Source organism: Ammospiza nelsoni, chromosome 5 (assembly GCF_027579445.1).
Source record: "Ammospiza nelsoni isolate bAmmNel1 chromosome 5, bAmmNel1.pri, whole genome shotgun sequence".
Lineage (NCBI taxonomy): Eukaryota > Metazoa > Chordata > Aves > Passeriformes > Passerellidae > Ammospiza > Ammospiza nelsoni.
The window spans coordinates 1,977,044-1,998,860 of NC_080637.1; the positions used below are offsets into that span (position 1 = coordinate 1,977,044).

Sequence of the window (21,817 nt, forward strand, 5' to 3'; positions counted from 1 at the left end):
ATGGCTGCACCTTGGGCAGCACCAGAGCCCAGCCAGGGCTGCACCCAAGATGAACCAAAACGGCCCCAAAATGCACGAGCGCTGCCGGGGTCTGTCCCTGGGATCAGCTCTGCTCCATTTGCACCTTGCAGTTCATTGTCCCATTGCAGCTTTAGCCCTGCAGTCCCACCCTGCTTGTTTTTCTCTCTCCAGCCCACGGGGTTTGTGCTCCTGGGCTGAGATTTGGGGCATTTGTCCTTGGTGCCCAGCTGGAGCAGGAATTGTTTTGTCTCCCTGCTCTGTGCACAGAGCTCACCATCCCTGAATGTGAACCCAGCCCCACACACTAAAGCAGCACAGAATGTGGGAAATATGAAAGCCAAACCTGAGGCATCAGACAGCATTGATTCTCCATCTCTATTTGAGAAGCTCCTCTCCTCATACACCACATTGATGCCCATATTTTTATATTTTTGGTTTTCCTGTTCCAAAAGGACCATGTGGCACCTGAGGGGTGTTTGGGCTCTGAAGTGAGAGAAGTGCAAGGGTTAAAGATTCAAGAAAAGGATCCTGAGGTCAAGACCCAGGTGGGAATTCCCAGAGCAGCTGTGGCCTGAGGGGCTCCAGCAGAGCTGCAGAGGGACTGGGGACAAGGCCTGCAGGGACAGCACACAGGGAATGGCTCCCACTGCCAGAGGGCAGCCATGGGTGGCATCTTGGCAATGAGGAATTCCTGCCTGGGCTGGCATTGCCACAGCAGCTGGGGCTGCCCCTGATCCCTGCAATGGCCAAGGAAGGATTGGAGCAGCCTGGGACAGTGGGAGGTGTCCCTGCCATGGCAATGGGGCTGGAACTGAACTGGGTGATCTTTAAGGTCCTTCCCAACCCAAACCATTCCATGACAGTGACACTCATGGCGCTCACTGGCACCAAACATCACCCCTGACACCAAAATCCCTCCTCCTGCCTTACCTTGCTCAAAGTCCCCGACACAAAGCAGAGATTTCACAGCCCCAGCCTGACTTTCAACACCTCCCAGATCCCTGAGAAGTGACAAGAATTAAGTGGGAAATTCAACCCCCCCAAAATGTTCTCCAGGATTAACAGAGATGCTTTTTCACAGACTCGACTGCTGGCTGAGGTCAGCCTTTAATAAGCAGCAATACACACATTTAGACACCTGGAAGGGATCAAAAATGTTGTTGAAAAGGAAAGAAACAAACCCACATGGATGGGAAAAGGAAGGCTGACCCCACCCAGCAATGGGAACCTGTTGCTGCAGATGAAATGCCAAACGTGCTCTCCCCAACACCGGGAGCTCTTTGCACTGACAAAGCAAAGGGACCCTCCTGCCTCCTTTTTTTAGGCATCTCCCTCTGAACCATTGTGGCTTTAATAACAATCTCTGAGGAAAAATCAAGAAACAAACTATTTTCTTACACATAATCCCCCTTTTGCTGTCAAGGGCCCGACCCCAGTTTGATAATCTCATTTCCCGAGAATCAAAACGCTGGAAATTTAAGCTTCCTAGAGTGTTAATTGCAACCCTGCTCCATCGCTAATCAAAAAATTGGATGTTTTGCATGAGAATGCTGCCTCTAATTAATTCTCAGTCATAAAGCAGGCTGGTTTTAATAACCCCTCCTTGATTGGGCAGCCTTTGAAGAGGCCGTGGCTCTAATCCGCTACACCGGGACCAACACACGCCGAGGAAACCAGGAGTGCATTTCCAGGGGCTGGGGGAGCTGGCAAAACCCTGAAAATCCCTGCTCTCCCCAGGCTCAAAACCAGCTGTGATCCTGCTCATCATGAGACAAAAGCAGTGATGTGGCAGGAAATTCAGCATATCACATCATCACATGGTTTATTCCCCATCCTTTCCTTCAGGAATATTTTTTAACCAGCACAGGCCACTTGTCACCACATCTCCTTTAACCAGACATGAATCCTGCTCGCTCTCCCCCTCCCCAGCACCTCTGACTGACAACACATTATCACCCCCATCTCGCAGGGGTGCTGAACCGAATTTTCATTATCCCAAATGTCAGCTTTGGTTTCTGTCACCGCTGAGCACAGCTGGCTCCCTGCAGCAGCCCCTGGGTGAATCCAAATGGAACAAGGCACCTACAAATAACTGCATTTTCCCTGGACCTGGCCTTACACGGTGCCCTTGTCATAGCACATCCTCTCTGCCTCTGCTGCTAATCTTAATTAGCAGAGTTTCACATTGTTTTTTTTTTTATAATTGGTTAAAACCTTATGGTAAGGAATTTTTCAGGCTGGGGTGGAAAGTGGATGAGCAGCAGAGGGGGGCGTAACATGAACCCACTTCCCAAATTTAGATTTGTGTCTGAGGGGTATCAAGGCTTTCCATTTATCACCCAGCCAGCAAGACAAAAATCAGTGCATTTTTTAATTCTAAAAGTTATCCACCATAATTTATTGCGTTATTACACCAGAGCTTTGTTTTACTGCCCCATTTGTCATCCTTTCCCAGAGGTGAGCAACCTGGAAGGTCCCTAAAACCCCAGATTGGTTTGTCCCTGCAGGCCTTGTCCCCAGTCCCTCTGCAGCTCTGCTGGAGCCCCTGCAGGCCCTGCAATGTGCTGGGAGCTCTCCCTGGAGCCTTCCCTGCTCCAGGGTAACATTCCCAGCTCTCCCAGCCTGACATTGGATCCATCTCCTCTCCAAGACATTCATGGGCCCAGGGGCTTCACTGGCAATCTCAGCAAACCAGGAAGGGTCTCCCTTCCCTTCTCCTCTCTTTTCTCTCCCCATTTTCCACAAAAATCCCCCAGGATGGATTCTGAGTGTCCCAAATCCCAGAATCCCAGAGCAGTTTGGGTGGGAAGGGACCTCCAAGCTCATTCCAGGGACACCTCCCCTATCCCAGGCTGCTCCAATCCTTCCTTGGGCATTGCAGAGATCAGGGGCAGCCCCAGCTGCTCTGGGAATCCCTTCCCAAAATCCCACCCCAGGCTCCCTCTCCAGGGAATTCCCTCCATTCCCAGCTCTCCCAGCCTGCCATTGGATCCATCCCCACCCCGACTCCTCTCTAGGAAGGGATTTTGGGGTCTGGGGGCTTCACTGGCAATCTCAGCACTCCAGGAAGGGTCTCCCTTCCCTTTGCCATCCCCAACTTCCATAAAAATCCCTGGGGATGGATTCTGAGTGTCCCAAATCCCAGAATGGTTTGGGTGGGAAGGGCCCTTCAAGCCCATCCCATTCCAATGCCACCATCCCAGGCTGCTCCAGCCAGGCCTTGGGCACTGCAGGGATCAGGGGCAGCCCCAGCTGCTGTGGCAATGCCAGCCCAGGCAGGAATTCCTCACTGCCAAGATGCCACCCATGGCTGCCCTCTGGCAGTGGGAGCCATTCCCTGTGTGCTGTCCCTGCAGGCCTTGTCCCCAGTCCCTCTGCAGCTCTGCTGGAGCCCCTGCAGGCCCTGCAATGTGCTGGGAGCTCTCCCTGGAGCCTTCCCTGCTCCAGGGAACATTCCCAGCCCTCCCAGCCTGTACCAATCCAGAAGCAAACATTTCACTTCTGTTCTTGCCCCCACCTTTATTTTTTAATGGCAGTTGTCAGAGAACTTGTGTGGCCAACTTCAAGGGGAAAAACACATGGCCAAAGTCTTTCTCCTGCAATTTCAGTGGAAGGAAACAGAAGAATTCCAGCTCTAAACCACTTGCAGCAGGTCCCTTTCTCCCTCTGAGGGATAATGTGAGCCTCATGCTCTGCTCTATTTCAGTCCAAATCAAAGGGGTTAATGACAAAGCATCACTCTGATCTTCACACATTTTTAAGGCTATTTAAATTAAATTCTTATGTGGAAAAGTTAGCGTGAGCTAAACTTTTATAAATTCCTTTCTTTTCATGCATATGTTTCTTTGAAGATCTTTTCAGGAAAAAAGATTTCCTAACAAGTCACCCTCCCCCTGCTGCCACTGAAAAATCATCCCTGTGGATAAGGCTGTTGGGAACAGAAACTGTGCAGTGTTCACAGAAGACAGAGTGTCACATGCCTGCTTTCCACTAACCTGATTGAACAATTAAATTGTATTTCTCTTTAAAAGGGATAAAAAAAAAATATATATATATCTATTAAAAAAAATCCAAATGCAGATCTTGCTGTGGTCTGGGATTCAGGAAGATTAATGAGCAACCTAAAAGGGAACAGCAGCTCATAATAGAGACAGAGGTTACTGCATTTTTAACGTCAACTTCAAAGGGAAATTTTCTTGATGCTTCAACTGTGAAGAATCTCAGCAAAGTCATCTCATCTATTGTCCCCACTGCCTCCCCACACTGACTTTTTGTCACCTATTGCATCATGTCCAGGCTCTTCCAATTGAGCTGCAAAGGGCAGCAGGACCTTGGCCATCTTCACATTAATTCCTCTTTTGTCCTTTAATTCTTTGTCAGCTCCTGGGCTTTGTTCTTGCCCAGCTCCCTGAGCAGCTCTGCTGCACCCTCCTCTCCTGGAAATGCTCCAAAATTCTCATCCCAAATGCTGCCCCAACATTTGTCTTGTATCCCTAAGGAACCACTCTTCCATCAAATCTGGTTCTGAATGAGCTCCAAACCCAGGACAGGAGCTCCTTAAAACCCTCAGTGTAATAGAAATAACCACAAATATAGAAATAATAGAATACTGTAATAGAAACAACCACAAAAATCCCCCAATCTCAGCCACGAGGTACCTGGAGGAGGACACAGGTATGGAGAAGGTCAGTTCTGTTCTCTGCTTGTTTTTAAAGGCACCTGGACAACTGGGAATGACAGAAAGCAACAGGACTCATCCCAAAGGGATGGGAAATACTGGAGCAAGTGCTGTAAGTCCTGATGGCCCCCAAAAGCTCAAAATTCTCAATAGCCACAAAATTCTGGGCTTTGAGCTCACACTTGTCCTGCAGTTTGTAACAGGGAGCTCATAACTAAGGAGAAGGAACCGAAATCCTCCTGGAATCAAACCTGGTAATGGGATGGAACATTAACCTCATCCCCCTGACCTGGGGGACATTTCCTGCCCATGTGACACTTTTGGAGGTGAGAAGCTGAATCCCAAAAGGCAGAGAGAGCTGTGAGCTCAGCACCTCCCAGGCGTGTGAAAGGTGAGATCCCAGCTGAGCTGGCAGTACCTCCACATCCCTTCATCCCCACAGGCTGTGGGGTCAGGGGTGGGCAGCTGGCACCAGGATATTTTATGAAAAACCCTTTTGTTAGGTTCTTTTTCTCCTGAGAAGCTGAGAGGCCTCAGGAACAAAATGTAAACATTGGTTATCTGCTGCTGTGGAATGCAACAGGTGCATCTGGGATTGGCCCATGTTGGTTGTTTTTAATTAATGGCCAATCACAGTCCAGCTGTATTGGACTCTCTGGTCAGTCACAAGATTTTATTATAATTTCATTCTTTTCTATTCCTTGCAAGCCTTCTGATTAAATCCTTTCTTCTATTATTGTAGTAGTTTTACTATAGCATTTTCTTTTAATATAATCTATATAATAAAATAATAAATCAGCCTTCTGAAACATGGAGTCAGATCCTCATCTCTTCCCTCGTCCTGGCACCCCTGTGAACAACACCACAGTCACCCCCAGGTTCCTCCTTCTCAGTCCACCCAAAAGGATCTCAGAATTCACCACAGAGCCATTACACCCCTGATCATCAGTGCTGATTTCACCTCTGTCACACACATTTTCTGAAAAATCCCTTTGCCAGGATTTCTTCTCCTGAGAAGCCTCAGCTTCTCCATATTTTGCTGTTTTGGAATATGATTTGGAGAATTGCTTACCCAGCACATGAATTGCTTTTAATTAATGGCCAATCACAGCCCAGCTGTGTCAGACTCTGGTCAGTCATAAGTTTTTATTCTCATTATTTTCTAGCTTTCTGATATCGCCTTTCTCTTTCTTTAGTATAGTTTTAATATATAAATTTCATTTAATATAATATCATAATATAATAAATCAGCCTTCTGAGAACTTGGAGTCAATTCTCATCTCTTCCCTCATCCTGGGACCCTCAAACACCACAACAATTAATAACCACACACTTCTGCAGTCACCCAAGTGAATCAAGCTGTCCCAAGAACAATCTCTGCCTCTCAAGGCTTTTTTCTTACATCCTTGTGGGTTTAAATTGTTGCTGAGGACAGGTCATGAAAGGAGGAAGGGAACACAAAGGCATTCAAAAATCCTCTTGCAAATTATAAAAGATCCTCAATTAACAGCCACCTGAAAATTATCATGGACAAGAGTTTCAGCAGAAATTCTGCTCTTGGTCATTACATCTGAAGAACAGAAATTTTCTTGTTATGATTAGCTCAGGAAGAATCTGGAATAGATGACACAAAGAATTTGTCTTGGGATATTCCCTGGATTCTGCTGCCAAACCCAACCACTGGATCATCCAGGAGAAACAAGGGAAATGATGCCATGCAAGAGCAGGAACACTTCCCTGGGCACACACAGCACTGCCATGGGCAACAGAAACCAGCAAAGCAGCCCAAGTGCCCCCGTTCACCATCTGCAAACCCTGTGAAGCTCCTCAGGTGCACAAAACACAAAGAATTGGTCAATTTAGTCCATCCAGCTTCAAACTGGAGCTGCCTGAGCTCAGCTCCCAAAGCAATGCAGGGCAAGTATCACAGTAAAGATACAGATAAATATCCAAGGTAGCTTTCATGACCTCCAGGTCATGAAAGGAGGAAGGGAACACAAAGGCATCCAAAAATCCTCTTGCAAATTATAAAACATCCTCAATTAACAGCCAGCTGAAAATTATCATGGACAAGAGTTCCAGGAAAATTTCTGCCCTTGGTCATCAATGTAGTAGTTGAAGAACAGAAATTATTTTCTTGTCATGATTAGCTCAGGAAGAAACTGGAATAGATGACACAAAGAATTTGTCTTGGGATATTCCCTGGATTCTGCTGCCAAACCCAACCACTGGATCATCCAGGAGAAACAAGGGAAATGATGCCATGCAAGAGCAGGAACACTTCCCTGGGCACACACAGCACTGCCATGGGCAATAGAAACCAGCAAAGCAGTCCAAGTGCCCCCGTTCACCATCTGCAAACCCTGTGAAGCTCCTCAAGTGTAGAAAACACAAAGAATTGGTCAATTTAGTCCATCCAGCTTCAAACTGGAGCTGCCTGAGCTCAGCTCCCAAAGCAACGCAGGCTAAGTATCACAGTAAGGAAATATATCACAGTAAGGAAATAAATTGCAGATAAATATCCCAGATAACTCCAACACCCAAACCCAGTGCTCAGGGTGAGGTCATTTGTATTTCACCTTTTGTTTCAGGAATATTTTTTAAGACCTTGACCTCCAGCTGTAAAAGCTGAGAGAATTAAGAGAAACCCTTCACAACCTGATAATAAACAAGAGCTTAAATCCTGGAGAGAGTCAGGGCAGAGATCAATTCCTGCCAGAGGCTGGGCAGGAAATTCCAGCTCGTGCAGGAGGGAATTCTGCAGTTGCCAAGGATCCCTTTGCTCACCTTGCAGCTCCCCACTCCGGCTGTACAGCTCCCTCCTCTGCTCCCTCAGGTAGGCGCTCATGCTGATGGCATGGGATGAGGATTCAAACCTGCAATCCAAAGGAATTCACTCAGTTTCAGGCACTGGAAGCACCACTCAGCTCTTAAAAAGATATAAAATTAAAATATAAAACGTATAATTTACAAAATTAATATAAATATAAACAGAATATCACTATTAATATAAATAAAACCAAATATAAAATATGAAATGTCTTATTTATAAAATTAAAATAGAAAACATATACTATTAAAATATTCAATGTAAAATATAAGTACCCTTGAGCTCTTAATAATATATACATTTAAAATATAAAATGTATTATGTATAAAATTAATATAAATATAAAAATATTAATATTAAATATAAATATAAATATATAAAATGTATTATTTATAAAATTAAAATATAAAACATATATTATTAAAATATTCAATGTAAAATATAAGTACCCTTTAGCTCTTAATAATATATACATTTAAATATAAAATGTATTATCTATAAAATTAATATAAATAGAAATTAAATATAAATATAAAAATATACAACGTATTATTTAGAAAATTAAAATAGGAAATGTATATTATTAAAATATGCAATGTAAAATATAAGCACCCTTTAGCTCTTAATAATATATAAAATTAAATATAAAATGTATTATCTATAAAATTAATATAAATATAAAAATATTAATATTAAATATAAATATATAAAAATGTATTATTTATAACATAAAATATAAAACATATATTATTAAAATATTCAATGTAAAATATAAGTACCCTTTAGCTCTTAATAATATATACATTTAAATATAAAATGTATTATCTATAAAATGAATATAAATATAAAAATATAAATAGAAATTAAATATAAATATAAAAATATAAAACGTATTATTTATACAATTAAAATAGGAAATCTATATTATTAAAATATACAATGTAAAATATAAGCACCCTTTAGCTCTTAATAATATATAAAATTAAATATAAAATGTATTATCTATAAAATTAATATAAATATAAAAATATTAATATTAAATATAAATATATAAAATGTATTATTTATAACATAAAATATAAAACATATATTATTAAAATATTCAATGTAAAATATAAGCACCCTTTAGCTCTTAATAATATATACATTTAAAATATTGAATGTATTATCTATAAAATGAATATAAATATAAAAATATAAATAGAAATTAAATATAAATATAAAAATATAAAACTTATTATTTATACAATTAAAATAGGAAATCTATATTATTAAAATATACAATGTAAAATATAAGCACCCTTTAGCTCTTAATAATATATAAAATTAAATATAAAATGTATTATCTATAAAATTAATATAAATATAAAAATATTAATATTAATTAAATATAAATATAAATATATAAAATGTATTATTTATAAAATTAAAATATAAAACATATATTATTCAAATATTCAATGTAAAATATAAGCGCCCTTCAGCTCTTAATACGTAAAATTAAACTAGAAAATTTATTATTTATAAAATTAATATAAATATAAAAATATTAATATAAACATAAATTAAATATAACTAAATATAAAAATATAAAATGTATTATTTATAAAATTAGAATATAAAATGTATCTTATTAAAACATTAAATGTAAAATATAAGCACCCTTCAGCTCTTAATAATATATAAATATTCTCTTGGAAATTAGGGACCAATCAATTATTATTTACTGTATGGCTCTAATAATCCACAAGGACTAATCCAAATATTTTCCAACCATTTCTGCACCATCCAGAGGATTTTTGGCACTCATAGAAAAGGCCCCAAACTGGGCCCTGGTCTGACACCGCAGTGGTCGAGGACACCTCAACGTCCCTGTGACCACAACAGTCCCGTGGCCAAGGGATGTTCCCCAGGCAGGCACTTCCCAAAAAAAACCCCAAAAAACAAAACCAATCCTGGGTGTTGGAACCCTGATTGCTGAGAATTTTACAATTTCTGTACTCTCAGGCACTGACCCCCAAGAGAACACTGCATTGACCTGAGGCTGTAGAAAAACCATCCAAAAATGAAAAATAAAACTAAAATAATGAGTGTATAGTTTGAATAGAAGTGTGTGATATCACAGGGTGGGAAAAATAAGAGTTTAAAATTTTAGAATATAGTAATATATACATAAAGCAAGATAGAAGTTTTAGGGCAGAAGCTGGCCCTTCTTTACCTTCTTCATAAGTTTGGGTGGTTATGTGTAATTGGATAAAAACGTCTCCATTTCGGTGGTTTTGTGTAATTAGATAAAGTCCCCATTACAAGCCACAAGTAGTTAGCTATTGGGTTAAAAGTAAAAATCATTTAAGTGACATTTCTTAATTAGACAGCTTATCCTTAAAAAACCTTGTCGAAAGAGATACGTCTCCATTTTTAGCTTATTAAAATTAAGGGCTACAAAACTCACAGCTTGTGAGACTGTAATACACATAAATAATAAACATCTGAGTCTAACAAGAAATACTGTCTCACACATTTAATTCCAACCTTAGCAGAAAAAAGAAGGAAAAATTGCATTTCCTGGGAGTGCCTGGATGGGCTCTGGGGACCAGGGAGAAGGAAGCACCTTCAAACAGCCCCAGCGACGTAATGCCTTGAGAATCTGAGCTAGAGCAGAGGCTGGGCAGAGTTCCAGAATAAAGCAGGGATTTATGGAAAGGATCCATGGATCCCCCTTGGGCAGCACCAGAGCCCAGCCAGGGCTGCACCCAAGATGACCCAAAACGGCCCCAAAATGCACGAGCGCTGCCGGGGTCTGTCCCTGGGATCAGCTCTGCTCCATTTGCACCTTGCAGTTCATTGTCCCATTGCAGCTTTAGCCCAGGCAGTCCCACCCTGCTTGTTTTTCTCTCTCCAGCCCACGGGGTTTGTGCTCCTGGGCTGAGATTTGGGGCATTTGTTGTGGTATTTGCTGGGTCCCCGGGATGAAGGAGGAAATGATGAATCTGACTTCATATTCTTAGAAGGATATTACATCATATTACATTACATCATATTACATTACATCATATTACATTACATCATATTACATTACATCATATTACATTACATCATATTACATTACATCATATTACATTACATCATATTACATTAATATTAATAAAGTATTAATATAATATTTATATTATATTTATATTATATTTATATTAATATTTATATCATATTATATCATATTATATCATATTATAGTATTTTACAGTATATTATGCTGTAAAAAGCTATACTAAAGAATACAGAAAGGATACAGACAGAAGGCTAAAAGATAATAATGAAAACTCCTGACTTCTTCCAGAGCCTTGACACAGCCTGGCACTGATTGGCCAATGAGACAAAACAATTCCCATGAAACCAATGAAACAATCACCTGTTGGATAAACAATCTCCAGCCACATTCCAAAGCAGCAAAACACAGGAGAAGCAAATGAGATAATATTGTTTTCCTTTTTCTCCGAGGCTTCTCATCTTCCCAGGAGCAGAATTCCTGGCGAAGGGATTTTTCAGAAAACAGGACAGTGACAATTTGTCCTTGGTGCCCAGCTGGAGCAGGAATTGTTTTGTCTCCCTGCTCTGTGCAGAGCTCACCATCCCTGAATGTGAAGCTCAGACCCACACACCAAAGCAGCACAGAATAGGAAACATATAAAAGCCAAACCTGAGACAGCAGACACCTCAGGTTTGGAAAGGAAACTTCTGCCTCAAGAAGACCTCGAGATGTTGAGGATTTGCTGCAGCACCCCTCAGTCCCTCCCCAAGCCCACAGCTCAGGAAGGTGGAATCAGCCTCAGAGGGACACTGGGAACAAGAGCATCACACCGGGGACAGGGGAAAGCATCTCACAGCTTTCCTGGGCACTAGTGTTAAGATTATTACTATTAATGAGGCTTTTCTGCTTTAATTTGGACTCTGAGTGTTGCTGTTATTGCAACTGAACTAGTAATGATTTATCAAAATACAACAAACCCTTCTGATTTTAATTAAAAGGGCTGTAAATTCTTGGCTCTGTGCTCCCCACGTGCTCCTTTCTGTCCTCAGTGAGACAACAAGAGCAGCATTACCCCACAGCTCTTTCCAGGCACCAAACCCAGACCTCATCCCTTCTTATCCACAACCATCCCCCAGTTTTTCTCCCCTATTTCCTTTCTTTTCCACAGCCACCCTCCCGTTTTTCTCCCCCATAATTTCCCTTCTTTTCCACAACCATCCTCCAATTTTCCTCCCCCATTTCCCTTTTTTTCCACAACCATCCCGTTTTAATCCTCCATTTCCCTTCTTTTCCACAGCCATCCCCCAGTTTTTCTCCCCCATTTCACTTTTTCCCCCACAACCATCCAGGCTTTCCTCGCCCATTTCCCTTTCTTTTCCCCAACCATCCCTCAGGTTTTTCTCCTCCATTTCCCTTCTTTCCCACAATCATTCCCCAGGTTCTTCTCCCCCATTTCTTTCCCTTTTTTCCCCACAGCCACCCTCCAGTTTTTCTCCCCTATTTCCCTTTCTTTTCCACAACCATCCCCCAAGTTTTTCCTCCCTTATTTCCCTTTCTTTTCCACAGCCACCCTCCAGGTTTTCTCCCTTTTTTCCACAACCATCTCCCAGTTTTTCTCCCCTATATCCTTTCTTTTCCACAACCAGCCACTTTTTCTCTCCAATTTTCCTTCCTTTGCCACATCCTCAAGCTGCCCTTCCCCACATTCCTGTTCCCACTCAACTCCTTGTAACTGCCTTCCCAATGCTGATCCTCCCACAAAGCCTTCAAAACATTTTTGTTTTCTTTACAACTACACAGAATTACAGCCAAGTCTGGCACTGATTTATTGGGTGTTTAACTCTTGCCTGTACAATTCACTCCTGTCTTGTTTCCTGATTTCTATCTTGGAAAACTGAGCTGGCAACCTGAGCATGCCCTTGGCTACTTTTGGGAAGAGAAAAAAGTTTAAAGAAAAAATTATCATGGCATAAATTATCCAAATTCCCCTTCATCAGAAGCTTTTTCAAGCCAACATTGCAACTAAATAAATATTATCTTTTATTATACCAATTTTGAAGGAAATAAGGATTCTGGGTTCCTTCTAAATACCAGCTCCTGATTTCCAGACAGCAGGACACAACTTCCCTCTATTCCTTGAGGACATAACTAGCAGAAATATTTAATATTAATTAAATTAGGTCAGTATTTAATATGAATTAAATGAGCTCACAAGCTACCACAGGACACAGCACCAACACCTGCATCCCGCAGTGAGCAAAACACGAGGTGGAGCCCTGCCCTAAGAGTGCTGAGGAATGAAATGCAGATTTTGTGGTGACAAGAGGAGAGATTTGGACAGAGCTAATGGAAAGGAGCCTGGCACAGAAAGCACTGAAGATGGGAGGGGAGACAAGAATAACACTCCATCAAACACGTACAAACCTCAGTGGGCTGAGAAATTCCATTTCAAGGGAGATTTCCATAGATATGGTGACAGCTGACAGATAAGCAAATGAGAGATTCCAATAAGTGCTGCTGTCACTGCAGGGATGGCATCACTCGGTGACAGCACAGGAGTGGGGAGAGATGCTGCTCCCACGAGGTGATTCACCTTCCCTTGAACAATCACAGCCACCTCCTCTCTGCTGACAAACTCTGCCCAGCCTCAGCCTGCTCCAGGTGAGCCACAGCAGCCTCATCCCTCCAGCTTTAATCCCAAACTTAGTCCTCAAACCCCCAAAAAAACCCTCACTGAATCCTTGTACACCCAGGGACATGGGATGAACTCCAATATCCATCTGCAGGTCAGAGTAAATTCCAAGTGGAATTCTCAGCCCAAAATGGCCATGAGGGGGTTAAAAAAAAAGGGTGAGAGGTAATAATCATGGGCTGACAGGGGAAGGAGACAACACTTAACCTGTAATAACAGCAGGTTGCAGGAGAGCTCATGCTGGGAAAGCAGACTTGGATTTACAACTAGAATCTCAGGTAGTATGAGAGGACATCTACTCTTTTTGGGACATCTACTCTTTTTGGGAGCACAAAACAGCACTTCTAGGTCCTCTCCAAAATCCTCAAGAGGCCCAAGAGGATGGCCAGCACAGGCAGGTGGTGGAAGAGAAGAAAATTCCAGCACAGCTTCCCCAAATCCAAGTGTGAATCTCCTCTCCCACCGGCACTGCTCAGCAGCTCCTCACTCCTTACTGCTGCACAAATTTGCTCTCCCAAATCCTTCCCTTGGCCACCCAGCCTCTCTCATCCTCCTCTCCCTTACACTCTCCTCCCAACCACTTAATTCTTTGCAGCCTGACCGCTGAATTAAAGGAGTTAGTGACAGGATTAAGTGCTTAGTCTATGCAGTAATTACACAGTTATCTTAATTCCCTTTGTCCAGCGCCCTTTATCGCTCCCTCTAACAGCTCCTGAATTTACCACGGACAAAGAGAGGCAGAATGGATCACTCCATGCTCTGCAGCAGCTCCTGTAATGGGATTCCCAGCCCTGGGAAGAGCTCAGCTCTAAAGCCCAGCGCTGAATCCGGAACAGATCTTCAGCTCCGGGCATTAAATCCCCATCCAGGAGCTTCCACACCTCTCACACTGTGAAAGTGCCATTACCAGCAGCACTCCAGGGACCAAAGGCAGCTTAGCAGAGCTTTAAAAACCCCCAGCACTTACTTGAAGAGAGGGTTCTTGGGTCTCTGGGGCTTCTTCTTGGCGAAGAAGGCGGCAAACTCGCGGCCGGAGCTGGCGTAGCTGAGCTGGGCCGAGGGCTCCGAGGCTGCACGGGTGTTCTTCATGTCCAGGTACTCAGTCAGCAGCATCTGGGGGAGGGACAGAGCTCAGCAAGGCTGCAGGACACAGGGCACCAGGCACACAGCACCACCAGGCAGCTTCAGGAGGCTTTAAACAGTCCCTCATGCACAATAACATCGTGGCACATCAGAAGGCTGCAAGCAATCCCCCATACACAGTAACATCGTGGCACATCAGAAGGCTGCAAGCAGCTGCTCTTCTTGTTCTTTGGCCCAACCTTTTACACCCCTCATGTTCATGCAGGGCACCTGTGTGCCCTCTGGGGTTGGTCAGCACACCTGGGCACTCCTTGGCTCATCACCTGCAATGCTGCTCACCTGCTCTTCACAGCTGTAGCCAATTAGGGGTGAGGCTGGGCTGCAGCCCCACTCCCAATTACCACAAATTCTGTACCTTCACCATCCATCCATCCTTCCATTGTCACAGTTGAGATGGCCACAATACCCAGATTGTCACCAGTATCAGAAAGCTTTACCCCATACAGTAACAATATGCCACTTCAGAAGGCTACAAGCATCTGCCCTTGTTCTTTAGCCCAACATTTTATACCCCTCATGTTCATGCATGGCACCTGTGTGGTGCCATGCTCGAACCCTCTGTGGTTGCTCAGCACCCCTGGGCACTCCATGGCTCATCACCTGCAATGCTGCTCACCTGCTCCTCACAGCTGGAGCCAATGAGGGATGAGGCTGGGGCAGCTCCACTCCCAATTATCACAAACACTGTGCCTACACCTTCCCACCCAACCATTCCATCATGAGGTTGAAGCATGTTCTGGTGATGCCTTAGAATTTAAGCTTTTATATTTTTCAAATCCTGTACAGTGTTAAATGTTACAGCCCATGTCACAGCTGAGACATTCACGACCCACAGAGTGTCACCTTACAACATCAGAAAGCTCCACCCCATACACAGTAACACCATCCCACCTCAAAAGGCTTCAAACCTCTGCCCTTGTTGTCCTTTAGCCCAACCTCTTATACCCCTCATGTTCATGCATGGCACCTGTGTGCCCTCTGTGGTAGCTCAGCACACCTGGGCACTCCATGGCTCATCACCTTCAGTGCTGCTCACCTGCTTCTCACAGCTGGAGCCAATTACAGATGAGGCTGGGGCAACCCCACTCCCAATCACCTCAAACTCTGTGCCTACACCATCCATCCTTCCATTGTCACAGCTGAGACAGCCACCATACCCAGAGTGTCACCCTACAATGTCAGAAAGCTTTACCCCATACACAGTAACACCAATCTACTCCAGAAGGCTTCAAACCTTGGCCCTTGCTGTTCTTTAGCCCAATCTTTTATCCCCTCATGTTCATGCAGTGCCCCTGTGTGCCCTCTGTGGTAGCTCAGCACCCCTGGGCACTCCATGGCTCATCACCACCTGCTGCTCACCTGCTCCTCACAACTTTAACCCACTGGGGATGGGCTGGGGCAGCCCCACTCCCAATTATCACAAACTCTGCTCCTACAGGACAGAGCTCAGCAGCTGGGCTAAAACACGCTCACTGTGTCGCTGGAATTTTTAGGTTCTGAGTAGGAAAACGACCAAAATTCACAAAAATTCTAATTGACAGAAACATGGCTTTGTTTTTAACAAATATATCCCGAGGACTGGCTCTAATTTGGGTACAAATTTATTTGATATTCCTTAGAATGGTTTGGGTTGGGAAGGATTTTCAAGATCAGTCCCACCCCTTGCCATGCCCATGTTCCAATTCCCGTCCAGCCTGGCCTTGGACACTTCCAGGGATGGGGTTTTTGGCCAACTCAATCTGCTCCAAGTCCCAAAAGGAGCCTGCAAAAAGTTCCCAAAATGATTCCATCCATGAGAACCATGGGAAGATGGTGGGTGGGCTTTATACACTGATTATAAATATAATTAATGCTCTTAAAAACAAAGGCTTGCAATAATGAGCAGTGCAGTCAAAATACCTTGGCTTATAAATGCATTTATTTTAAATACCTTGGTTTATAAATGTATTTATTTAAAATATCTTGGCTTATCAATGTATTTATGTGCTTAAATACTTCCAACATATTTATATGGAGAAATAGGAAACATCCATATGTGTGCTGGGGGTCCCATGGGATGGAAAATACCCTGGAAAGCTGCAAAAATTGTCCTTTAATAGCTCCCAACCCAATCATGCTTCTTTTATCATTGAAAATATGAATTCCCACAGCTGCCAGTGGAGTTTAGGATGGATTTTCCAACCCCAAATCACTCAGTGAAGGGTTGGGGGTTCCCTTTGTGCCATCTTCCCTCCTGTGAAACCTTTGCAGCCCAATATTTGATATTATTCAAAGTGCAGAAGTAAAACTAGACTCCAAATGATTCCATTTCAATTGCATTGTGTCTGAAGATGAAACAAAAGCCCTCGAAAATGGACTTTTGTCAAAGTCTGTTTATTTCCAGGAATTTTTACCTACTCACAGGCTGTTGGGAATGTGTTCTATGTGAATAATTAGCCAGTCAAAGCCCATCAAAGAGAGTTGGAGGTAATGAGAAGAATTCATCACTCCTGTGCTGCCTAAGTTGAAACAAATTACACAGGAATAAATATCCAGGCAAATGGAATCGTGCCCCTAATTAGAAACAATTTGGGATGGCTTGGAAGAAAAAAATAATAACACAAACACACAGAGAAAATCTGATTCCTAAACCAGCTCAATTAAAACTTTACCTGAGCACAGGCTTTGAAAATTTGTGTTTATTGGTAAAAATAATCACTGTGCTAATTTTTGACACTAATTTAGCAAAACCCGTTTGTATTCACCTATTTGCATTTCATCTTCTCCACTTAAATTAACAACCTGAAAATCGCCACGAAAATCTAATTAAACCCTCAAACTTAATCAAGTTGGGGGAAAAAAAAGGAAAAAAAATTAAGCAATTTGTTCTTCCATTATGGATGAAACCTGCTTATGATGGATTCCACGATTCTGGTGTCACTTTGTATCCAGGAGTGGGGGATATTAAGTGTGAAATCCAGGATTACAATAAACCAAGAGAGGTTTGGGGTGGGAGCAGAATGAATTATCCCTGTGGGTAAAAGGCGAAACAGAGAATTGGGATAAGAGTTTGCTCGAAGATATACAGAAAATGCCAAAAATTGGGAAAAATGAGAGAAAAAAAATGTTAATTTATTGTTAATTTACTCAATGAAATGATTTACTACACAAGGCTATGAAAAAGTCAGAAGCTGTAAAAGCTGATTTTGATAATTATCCTTAAAATTAATGGAATTATGGAATGGTTTGGGTTGGGAGGGATCCTAAAGCCATCCAGCGCCATGGCAGGGACACCTCCCACTGTCCCAGGCTGCTCCAGCCCCAGTGTCCAGCCTGGCCTTGGCCATTGCAGGGATTTGGGCACCTCTGAGAAGATAAAAACAGGGAGACAGGAATTGGGAGCTCATTCTTCAGTTAAAAACTTCAAGTGTAGCAGAAACTGGGCCAGGCAGATCAAAGCTCTTTCTGCTCCAGTGCCCTGAATCCAACAGTTCCATAAATTCTTTGGGATGAAGGAATTAACTGGAAATGTGGCTGAGCAGTGACAGGACACAGCCAAGGGACAGGAGAAGGCTCCAGGAAGAGCTCCCAGCACATTGCAGGGCCTGCAGGGGCTCCAGCAGAGCTGCAGAGGGACTGGGGACAAGGCCTGCAGGGACAGCACCCAGGGAATGGCTCCCACTGCCAGAGGGCAGCCATGGGTGGCATCTTGGCAATGAGGAATTCCTGCCTGGGCTGGCATTGCCACAGCAGCTGGGGCTGCCCCTGATCCCTGCAGTGCCCAAGGCCAGGCTGGAGCAGCCTGGGATGGTGGCATTGGAATGGGATGGGCTTGAAGGGCCCTTCCCACCCAAACCATTCTGGGATTTGGGACACTCAGAATCCATCCCCAGGGATTTTTATGGAAGTTGGGGATGGCAAAGGGAAGGGAGACCCTTCCTGGAGTGCTGAGATTGCCAGTGAAGCCCCCAGACCCCAAATTCCCTTCCTAGAGAGGAGTCGGGGTGGGGATGGATCCAATGCCAGGCTGGGAGAGCTGGGAATGGAGGGAATTCCCTGGAGAGGGAGCCTGGGGTGGGATTTTGGGAAGGGATTCCCAGAGCAGCTGGGGCTGCCCCTGATCCCTGCAATGCCCAAGGCTGGACACTGGGGCTGGAGCAGCCTGGGATAGGGGAGGTGTCCCTGGAATGAGCTTGGAGGTCCCTTCCCACCCAAACTGCTCTGGGATTCTGGGATTTGGGACACTCAGAATCCATCCTGAGGGGTTTTTATGGAAAATGGGGAGAGAAAAGAGAGGAGAAGGGAAGGGAGACCCTTCATGGTTTGCTGAGATTCCCAGTGAAGCCCCTGGGCCCATGAATGTCTTGGAGAGGAGATGGATCCAATGTCAGGCTGGGAGAGCTGGGAATGTTCCCCTGGAGCAGGGAAGGCTCCAGGGAGAGCTCCCAGCACATTGCAGGGCCTGCAGGGGCTCCAGCAGAGCCCCTGGAATGTCCAAGGAAGGACTGGAGCAGCCTGGGATGGTGGAAGGTGTCCCTGCCATGCCAGGGAAGTGCAATGGGATGAGCTTTAAGGTCTCTTCCCACCTAAAACCATTCCATGATTCAACACAGCACATTTGGCTTCAAATTGCAGCAGAAAATTGAAATCCTTCTCATTTCTCAGCAGTATTAACTCATGGGCCAGGCTGAAAATCCTGGCCGCTCGTGGCCTCCAAAAGCAGCCTCAGGTTTCCCTTTCTCCTGCCCTGGGACATCCCTGGTGCTCCCCAGGAATCTCCAGGGGTTCCCTGGGTCTGGGCAGCCCCAGCTCCCCTCTTGTTCTGCCCTCATCATCCTCATGGAGCATTTTCATCCATCTCACATCTCCCTGTTCCAAGCTGTGCTCTGGCCCTGTGCTTATTAACAACCACAGCAAGACACAACCTGAAAATCCACTTTAAAAGCACAAAAAACCCTCAGATATTAAAAATATCCACTTAAAACCCACCCAAACCAGGCCCTTCCTGCCTGTGTAAGCCAAAGGAACTTTCCTGAGCAGCCATGTAAGGGATTTCCTGATTTGTTCCCACAACACCTGCTTAGGAATTGCTGAGGTATCAACCCAAACCTCGTTAGACATTAATCACGTGGCTGCACAGAGAGATTTCTGAGGGGCTGTGGAGTTTGCAGCATCCCACTCATCTGGAACAAGGATTTGGAGTTTGTGCTCCCTGGCTGAATCCTGCCGTCCCTGGGCTGTGTTTACATCCCTCAAATAAATAAAGCTGTGCATAAACGCAGAGCAACAAAGCATCCAGCTGCTCTCTGGGAATGAGAATTAATAACAAGGGGTTGTTTAAAAAAAGCAATTTTTATGGATTTGGAGGTGTAATTAAATTTTGAAGTTCTGAGAGGTTGGGGCAGTGTGTGTGGCCTGTCTGTCACACTGAGGTGGTGGCACTGGCTCTGCTCTGTCCTTCTGCAAGACTTGCACGAGGGCAAATCTGATCCTGGGACACTCCACACCCTCATTTGTGGGAAATGTAGAGAATTCTCAAAGCCTGACAGAGAGCTCACACCTGTATGCAAACTTTGAGATGGGAAATGCTGAGTTAGAGATGCCCTGGAATGGGACAGGCATTGCTGAGAGAGGAATGGAACTGGAAACAAGTTCCAAAGGGTGGCCTTGAAAACAAGAGTGGAACTGTGGAGAAATAAAACTGTGAAAGATGCACTGGAGTGGCACCCATGAAGGGTAATTTTATATTATTTGCTTTAAGGCATTTACAGCATGGTGTGGCTAAAGCTGATAGGCCAAGAAAAACTTAAAATGTATTTAACACTTAAAATGTATTATAATGTAATTAGGAAATAGTTGGTAACAGTAATAGTAACAGTAATTATGAATTTACTTTGTGGATATAAGGTAGTTACAACTCCACAATTATTTTTTTCTCATTGTGATGGGGTGAATTATAGTATCTGTATTGTCTCACCCTTCACATGAGAGTAAAAATGGAATAAAAGTTTTTAAAATGTCTCTCAGGTTTTTTTTTCCCTCTGAATCAGAAAATGGCCAAATCCAACACACATTTTCCTTCCTTAGTTGGGCCCAGGATGAGCTATATAGGTTTTTATGCCTTTATACCCAAGATTGACCTGAACAAAGCATTGGAAGTAAAACACGCCTGGCCAGGGTGACAGATAAATTAATTCAGTTTTTTTGTACCTTTTGTGAGGGCTGAGCTCTGAATAAATTCTATTGTATAAATTAAAAGCTTTAATTGGTATTTCACACCCTCACATCCCCTGAATTCAGATAGAAGCTGCAGTGTGGACACTGCTCCATCACCAAACCAGTTTCAAACTCCACACCATAAATCCTGATTTTCCTCATCCTTCCTGTGCTTGTGGGGTCCAGAAAATCCAAGGAAAACCAACACACCACGAATTTTTCAAGGGTGAATGAGAATCCCAGGTAATTACTGGCCTCTCCACCTCATATTGATCAGGGGCAATACCACAGAACAGATGATAGAAGATTCTATTAAAAAAGAATTAAGGGGGAATAATAGAATTCATGTCCAGCAACAGGGATTTCCAGAAGATGAAAAGGTCCTGGTTAAAGTATTCTTATGATGGTGACAAATTCAGCTTTAAATAAACAGAGATAAAGATTTATGTCCACCAAGGATGTGACAAAAGCCAAAACACCACAAATCAACACAGAAATCCAGGCAGGTGCAGGACAATGTTCAACTAGAAATGAGAAAATCACTGACACTGGATTTTACAAGCTCCCAGAAGTCTTAATTCTTCTTTTAGTCCTCTGCATTCCAAGAGAAATATCAGATTATTTCAGCATACTTTTCTTTTGTTGGATGGAAAACTTCTGATTTTCAGTCTCAATTCTCATTTTCTGTCTCATCCTCATTTTTAAAACAGCAGAAATTAGAAGGATATCATTGATAGCACATAAAAAGGGTTTTTTCCAGAAAAGCTGACGTTGCCTCTGGATCCCTGAAGTGTCCAAGGCCAGGCTGGATGGGGTTTGGAGCAACCTGGGATAATGTTGAGGTTGGAACTGGATGATCTTTGAGGTCCTTTTCAAGCCAAACCATTCCACGATTCTTTATATGTGGCTTTAAATGTTAAAAATTTAAATTCTTTAAGTGCTAAATTCTTTAAATGTTCTTTAAATTCTTTAAATTTAAATAATTTAAATTTAAATTATTTAAATGTTGCTTCAATCCCTTTCTGGATTAAATGGGCCCGGCTCACATTCCTATGGAAAATTATTAGAGAAATGGTCATAAATTAAAATGTTTGGGGAGAAAAATGGCAAGCAATACAGTGAACACAGGAAATCACATCTCCTGTTAGTGCTTTTTATTCCTCTTTTCAAAAATATAATCAATGTACTGGGAGGATTTCAATGTCAGCAGAGGGAAACTTCTACAGAAGT

General features: G+C 43.2%; 1 protein-coding gene across 2 annotated transcripts in view; it reads right to left on the reverse strand.

The window, feature by feature from the left end:
- Positions 1 to 21,817, reverse strand: part of EXOC4 (exocyst complex component 4) — a 314,456-nt gene that overhangs the window by 190,495 nt on the left and 102,144 nt on the right. For both annotated transcript variants that reach the window (XM_059473330.1, XM_059473329.1), the window contains exons 8-9: positions 14,217 to 14,362; positions 7,487 to 7,575 (exon numbers count right to left, since the gene is read on the reverse strand). In XM_059473330.1, coding sequence (XP_059329313.1) covers positions 7,487 to 7,575; positions 14,217 to 14,362 — 235 coding nt within the window. The remainder of the gene's footprint in view (positions 1 to 7,486; positions 7,576 to 14,216; positions 14,363 to 21,817) is intronic.